Source organism: Synchiropus splendidus, chromosome 1 (genome assembly GCF_027744825.2).
Source record: "Synchiropus splendidus isolate RoL2022-P1 chromosome 1, RoL_Sspl_1.0, whole genome shotgun sequence".
NCBI classification, from domain to species: Eukaryota; Metazoa; Chordata; class Actinopteri; order Syngnathiformes; family Callionymidae; genus Synchiropus; species Synchiropus splendidus.
Genome location: NC_071334.1, coordinates 24,108,686 through 24,116,230, shown reverse-complemented (window position 1 = coordinate 24,116,230; position 7,545 = coordinate 24,108,686). Strand labels below are relative to the sequence as shown.

The 7,545-nt window shown below is 43.1% G+C and overlaps 1 protein-coding gene across 1 annotated transcript; it reads left to right on the top strand.

Moving 5' to 3' along the window:
- The first annotated feature begins 212 nt into the window (after positions 1-212).
- Positions 213-7,379, top strand: tap2t (transporter associated with antigen processing, subunit type t, teleost specific). Its single transcript, XM_053878717.1, has 12 exons — positions 213-361; positions 618-1,136; positions 1,677-1,791; positions 1,864-1,994; positions 2,270-2,475; positions 2,741-2,938; positions 3,060-3,188; positions 3,354-3,545; positions 3,620-3,793; positions 5,211-5,385; positions 6,302-6,438; positions 6,779-7,379. The coding sequence occupies exons 2-12, from the start codon at positions 644-646 to the stop codon at positions 6,962-6,964; spliced, it is 2,136 nt and encodes a 711-aa protein (XP_053734692.1). The 5' UTR covers positions 213-361; positions 618-643; the 3' UTR covers positions 6,965-7,379.
- Positions 7,380-7,545: the final 166 nt, after the last annotated feature.

The window sequence follows — 7,545 nt, the reverse complement described above, 5'->3', positions numbered from 1 at the left end:
GCAGAAGTGGTTGCCTCAAGTAGTACAATGTCGCCATCCAGCGGTGAAACCAACTGGTCAAACCGAGCTCAATCGAGTGTTTTGTTTTCTATTCATTTATGTATTTGTTACAGCCAACGCATGGTTGAAAACACTTTAATAAATAGATAACTAGTTTTCCTCCACTGAACATTTCGTTGAAAAAAAAAATCCTGACGTGTGCGTCAGACAGACCGAAAGTGAAAGTAAAACAATCCACATTGGCGCCGCCACACTAGGAAGAGAATGTACAGGAGGGTGTCTTCGGATTAGGCAGATTTAAGAGGAACCCAGCAAAATTCAGCTCACACGTGACGTCGTGAATTGGTCGCTCTCGCTTCCGGTGAGTTGCAACGCTTGTTATTGTCGTTAACAATAGCTTCAAGTACGTCCGTGGTGTCATGACTCTTAACCATTTATTTTTGAGTAAGTTTTGCTTTAAAGTGCCTTTACATTAGTTTAACTAGCAACTTATTCGTGTCGATAATTTGACACATGTCAGTGAAAATGCATGAACTCCTCCCGCCTGTGTTATCATTAGGTTTGACTGTTTACATGACAAATGTGAACATGTATTGTTGTGTTGACTATTCTGGCAGCTGCATCGTGTGTTCAAAGACAGACGATGAGTCAAGTGTGGTGGTGTGGATTCCTCCTTGTGCTGTTCGACCTCCTGCTGGGTTCTGCACTCTGGTGTGGACTACCGCTGCTCCAGACCTCCTGCTGCTCTGGTCTGACGGGCGTCTGGCTACTCTCTGCAGTCAGGGGGGCAGCTCTGTGGTTCTTCCTGTCATCCCTGTCTGAAGGTCAAACTCCCCCAATTCTTCGCCGACTCCTGTTGCTGTCATGTCTGCTGCCTCCAGTCATGGAGAGTGGACGGATGTTGACCTACTCCCTGGACGAGCCGTACCCCGGTCCATCCATGAACCTGAGTGCCCTGCTGCTGTCCTCCGTCTCCTCGCTTCTGGCCTGTGCTCTATGGGAGACAGTTCTGTGTGGACAGCAGAAGCAGCAGAGTCTCGACTCCAGACGACTGCTGACCAGGATGCTCAAGTTCTTTCGAGAGGACACCTGTCTCCTGCTTGCTGCTGTCACGTCACTCATCCTGGCAGTCGTCTGTAAGTGTCAATCCATGTTTGCTCGACAACAGACAACAGACATATACTGAAAAGTTAGTTCGTAGTGGTGCTGGCACATTGTGATCTACCAGTAATTTGGACATTGGTAGCCAGTTGACTGATACTGAAAATATTATTGTACAACCTGAGGTTTGCAAGAACTAATGAAAATAGTATGTTACATTTCCTCAACTGCAGACTATTTAGATTTTTAGATTTTATCATAATTTATTTGTGAATTATTTATGAAAAATGATTTTGAACAACCATATTAACACAACACATAGAGGTAAACAAATTAAACATATTCTGTCTAAGACACACGTGAACATTATACTTTATATCCTCTCCAAACATAGATGTGCCAAAATATTCAACTGTATATATCCAATACTCAAAATGATGGTTCACTTGTACGATTCCGGAATTCTCTCTGTTTTCCTTTCGTGATGCCGGTGACCTTTGGCAGACCAATACTACTGTTTTCCACATACTGTATATAATTGGGGCTACTGTATACTTATTGCTAACATGTCCTAGGTGAGGCGCTCATCCCGTTGTACCAGGGGAACGTGATTGACATCCTCAGAGGTGATGAGCTTCACTCAACCTTTCACTTTGTCGTTGGAAAGTTGGCTGTGGCAGTTATTGGAAGGTAATTGATTCACTCTTTGAATATGAAAACGAACTTGTGACTAAAAAACTAAAAAAACTTGTGAATGCACAGCGCCATGTTTTCAGGCCTCAGAGGGGGGGCATTCAAGTTAGCCCTGGCTCGACTGAACAAGAGGCTAAAGCACCTGCTGTTCCACTCGCTCCTCCAGCAGGAGGTGCGCTTCTTTGAGGAGAATAAGCCAGGTAGCATCTTCTTATGACCTCTGTTTCCTCTCTCTCACCAGCTGCTTCTTCATTAGTACCTGCGTTTTCTTACCTCATCTTAACCAATGATGCCTATCGGTTGCGAGTTGTGTCAACATTACCATATTTGCTTCTTAGGGGCTCAGGCTTCGTCCATGTTTTGCTAACTGTGGCATGTGACCCACAGATTACTAACTACCGTGAATGCAGTTTTTGTCCACTTTTCTTTTCATCACATTCGAATATTTTTGGGACCATCCGTGCTCTCTTTCCAGGACATCTTTCCAGCCGACTGCACTCAGACGTGGATCGCATGGGCCGCACTGTGGCTCTGAATGCTAATGCGATGCTGCGGAGCAGTGTTAAGAGCTGCCTGATGGTGGCGCTGATGTTCACGCTGTCCGTGAAGCTTACAGTTCTCACCTGCATAGAGGCCCCCCTGCTGGCCCTGATGCAGAACAAATACTACCTCATTTCTAAGGTCTGTTGAAGCCACATTTTTTAAAGCGTTTTTCTGTATTTTATACTGAAGCCCTTCTAAATGAACATTGAAGTTGAGTGAATGAATGAATTGGATGGTGTGGTTATGTTTCCACCTCAGTGCTTGGCCTTTAGAAGCTGGCAGCGTGTTAAACATCACATTTTAACTTCTGTATTAAACAATCTGATCAGTAGTCACCATCTGTTCCTTGCAGTTACTTATTTTAAAAGAGGTTGCTACATTTGTTTTGTGTCTTGTTAACCAGGAGCTGAAGGAGCAAATGCAGGAGTGCCAGGCTCATGCCCGAGATGCTACCCTCCAGACACTGACTGGCATTCAGACAGTTCGCAGTTTCAATGCAGAGAAAGGAGAAATCAAGAGGTACTCTGCAGCTTTGGACCAAATACATGTCATCAAGAGACGCATGGGAATCAACAGAGCCGTCTTCCTCCTCGTGCGCAGGGTGAGGCATTCTGGGCGATTGACAATCTGAACATTTCAATATAATGTAAACACCATAAAGTCTGCTCGTTTATTTCATGTCACAAATGAAAGCACCTGCCAACTATCATGATTTTTGTCAGCTGGTCAGCCTGCTACTCAATATCCTGATGCTGGTCCAAGCTAGCAGTCTGATCTTGTCCGGTCAACTGACAATTGGGAGCCTGGTGTCCTTCCTCCTCTACCAGAAGCCTTTGTCCAGGAGTCTGAGGGTGAGTCAGTCTTTGACATGACAACTCATGTAAAAAGTGAGGAACACTAAGGAGTTAAAGAAAAAGCTGGCCTGTTTGGAGGACAGCTGTTGAAGAATCTATTGGTTGTTTAGTTCAGTTCTGGTGTCAGTGTGATGTCAGAGTGAGAGTCTCTTGTGGTCCCAGGAACTGATGTTCTCCTTTGGAGACACCATGTCCACCACTGGAGTCATTTCAAAGGTCTGCGGGTACCTGGACAGGTGCCCCAAGTGGGTGAAAGAAGGTGATCTGGCTCCAGACCAGTTGGAGGGAAGAGTGCTTTTCCAAAATGTCTCCTTCACTTACTCGGCAGCAGCCGAGGACAATCTTGCATTAAAGGTAATGGTTGGATCCTAGGTTCTGCTGCCGTCTTTCGCTGCTCGCAGTAACAAAGGTCCTTCTGCTTTGTGCAGTCAGTGTCATTTGAGCTGAAGCCTGGAAAGATGACCGCTCTGGTCGGGCCCTCGGGTAGTGGAAAGACCTCCTGTGTGAGCCTCCTGACCCGGATGTACGATCCTCAGGAGGGACAGATCCTTCTGGATGGAGAACCTCTGCACCACTACCAGCACAAGTACTTGCACCAAAAGGTGATGCTACATGACACTGTCAGGTTCATCCTGTGTCTGGCTAAATATGGTCATTTTGATTTCTGACTACATCCTTATTGTTGACCTTTTACTATATTTGTGATCTACGTTACCATCATAATATTTTTAATTTGGACATTCTAGGTATTAATTGTATTATTGAATAAAAAAATACATGGAGTAGTTATTTTATCAAAAAGTTTGAGGTAAAAGTTCCACAAAAACTCAAGACAATTAATCCTCAACAAACTGAGAATGGAAATGAAGAAAGAAGCAACTGAAGAGGAATTATTAGATGAATTAATCTATGTGACACTGTGCGACTAGCATTTCAAATAAATCGAGAAACAGACAATGTAAGAGTATAAAAAACTATAAAACATGTATTGCTTACGACCAGGACTTTAAACCGGCAGAGTCGGATATCAGGTTTAAATAATGTTTGAGGGAGGAGTGGATTCATGTTGTTCTGTAATGAATAAATCAAACGTTTTCAGCAACTGAGAGAGAATGTTATTCTGGTTTATACGGATGCATACCCAGGCAAAACAAGGTAACAAAAATAATTTCAAGGTTATATTCACACATATTCAGTCATCGACAGACCACTCCACTCTTTACATTACATACAAATGGGAGACAGAAGCTAATATATCTCTAAATGAAGAAGAATGGCAAAAATATTTGCACCAGTCAATGCTCAGGCCAGTGGAGAGATTTACCTTGGAAGAACTTGAGGGCAGTTTTAGCAATGTGAAACTAGCAGGGAAAAAGGCCCAAAAAATGACTAAAGAAATAGCCACACTATGTAGAGGACTGAAGAGTGATTGTTGGACAGTTGTTGGAAATGAAGAAAATAACATTTACTCTTAGATCAAATTTCACAACTATTGGTCCAAATGGGAACCAATAGATGTGAAATGCACTAGTCATACAGTGTTTTTTTATTGTTTGAGCAATGCCTCAAAATGATGTCACTGTTGCTTAATAATGAAGACCCCTACTGGAAAGGAACTGTATTTTCTAGTCCATTTTTGATACATCTGTGTTCTCTCTGGGACACTCTCTCTCTTCATGTATGTGAGTGTATGTGCATTTGTAACTCCACAGATGTCCTCACCATTGTTGATTGTTTTGTACGATGTAATAATAGTATAATATGAAGAAATGAAATGAAGAACACCACACAGCAGAAGGTCACAGCCTGGTGGAAGCGTTGTTAGCCAGTAAAAGTCTGGTGCAGTGGGGAGGGGGCAGCACTCAAGCTCATAGCTTGGCCGTCTGTTGCTAAACTTGTGGACGCCCAATGTCTGAGGCAAATGACAAGTTTCAACCATCTTTGAATCTGGATGATGTTACAAACATGTTCCACATGTGAGCCATTGTTCTGTTCATGATCTTGTTTGGATCTCCTCAGGTTGCTGTGGTCTCACAGAATCCTACCCTCTTCTCTGCATCGCTGCTCTACAACATCATGTATGGTCTGAACCACAGCTCCACGGAGATAATGAAATACACTGCCAAGAAGATTCATGCTGACAGTATACTGCAACAGCTGGAAGAGGAAGAAGACATTGAGAGACAAGGAGGAGGTTGGTGATGTGACTTTGTGCCTTAGATCCGTGGTTTTAAGTCTAAATTATTATTGCCTAAGTGATAGGCAATAAGGCAGTGTGAGGGCAGACATCACAATTTGGCCAAAAAATTATGCAGTCAATTATGCTGTTAGGCTAACAATATAATAGAATGCACTGTAATAAACTGGTTTCATTTATGTTTTTCCTCAAGTTTCTCCCACATTCCTCCCCACTCATTTCTTTATCTCACATGATGAGAGTCTGCCCTGCGTCACCATTTTTCATCACCACATTTCCTTTGGATGCTGCTGCGTCACCTGATGCTCTGCTTACGAGTAGCTCATATTTTGCCTCTTAACTTGGGGCAAAAAAATGCCTCTTCTTCATAAATCGCAAGTTGGGTCTTACGTAGGTCAAGGTGCCATAGTATTTTTTATTTTATTTTATTTTCCATGTCACTGTTTTAATGAATTAAAAACCTGTTTCATTGTCACTTCTAATCACTTGCTTGTTGTAGGTCATATGGGTGACTTCCTTTCCAGATTTTAAACCAGAAATTATGGGATGTTGCAGCTGACTGCTTTCTATCAAGAAGTAGCATCTCTCCTCTGACTGGAGTAGAAATAGATAGACTTAAACCCATGGACAGCCTCACAAATATAGCTTTCTGGCATTACACAGTCCCCTGTAGCCATCTTTTTTTAAATTAGAGAGGTTCCAATACTCTATCCCTGTGGTTCACCTAATAACAGTGGAGCACACTACCTTGTTGGCTATTGTTTTCATGTCCCACTTGTGTGTTTTTCCCCTTTTAGGTCTCCTTGTGTACTGACCAATTCAGATTTGAAGTGGCAAAAGAATGACTTACCTCTTATTTCCATGATTTTATATAACTATTGTCAGCACTACAAACCTTCCCAAATGTCTGCAGATGTTGGCGATTGCGCTGGAAAGCTGTCAGACGGACAGAAGCAAAGCATCGCCATTATCAGAGCCCTTGTTCGAGACCCGAAAATTTTGATCTTGGACGAGGCTACGAGCAAGCTGGACGTAAATGCTCAACATGTGGTGAGTCACTGATGTTGTTGAAAGTGTTGAAGTGTGTTACTGTATGCCATGGTGATCCATGTTTTGTTTTTCATTCTCATTCTTCATCACTTAAGTCCATCACTCAGGGTGTAGGAGAGAGGGAATGAGACAATGAGGAAGTTTAGAATCAAATTGTGTGTGGAGAAGTGAGAGCAGTATGATGTTCACAGCATTAAACATAATGATCAGACGCAGTGGCCAAAGACACTATGTTGAGACACCTACATATCATGAAGACCTGTAGCCATGTGGTAGATTCAAGACCAAACTATGGTGCAGGTCATGTTTTAAAACTAAGACTTTCCCATAATGTCTCCAGGTCTTGAAGGATATTGTATCCCGTGGCTTAACTCTGCTGGTGGTGGCCCATCAGCTGAAGACAGTGGAGGAGGCTGATCACATCATCTTCATCGAAAAGGGTCAAGTGGTGGAAGAAGGGACACACCAGCAGCTGATGGCGAAGGGAGGCCGCTATCACCGCCTGAAGGAGGAGCTGTTTAACTGAAAAAAAAACCTGAATTTCTCTTCCATAAGAGGTGTTTCGCAAGATCTGGACCCTCGGACCCTAGTTTCACGTGGTGTTCTTAGCTGGATTGGTGTTTTAGAGGCGAGGTGCTGCCGTTTAGGAATCTGTGGGAAACCAAAAGAGTATCGCCTCACGGTCCCGAGGTGAAATCCAGAGCCTTTCTGAGGTGTCTGGTCAAACACGTGCTTGTCACTCCGCAGCACCGTCTGCAGGCAGAACGCTCACATCTAAAAGTCATGAATTGAAACGATTTCTTTACTTCTATATTTACATTTTTTCACTCTTTCTCTGAAGACGTTCAATGACCACAACGCAAGTCCCTGTGCTGGAAGCAACCCAGTTCTACATGTTGTATTGTGATGCAAAAGTTGTTGAATAAACCACTGTTATTAAAGGCTGGGAAAAGCAAAACTGTTTTTTTTTCTGTGAAACTCGCTGTATCGATCACTTTCATTCATGCATCTTTTTAACGGAACAGAGGATGGTGAGCTTATCTCCACTGTGATGTCCTCAGGTGGGTATTTATCATGCTGATTGTGCTTCTCTGTTTCCTCTCCGGG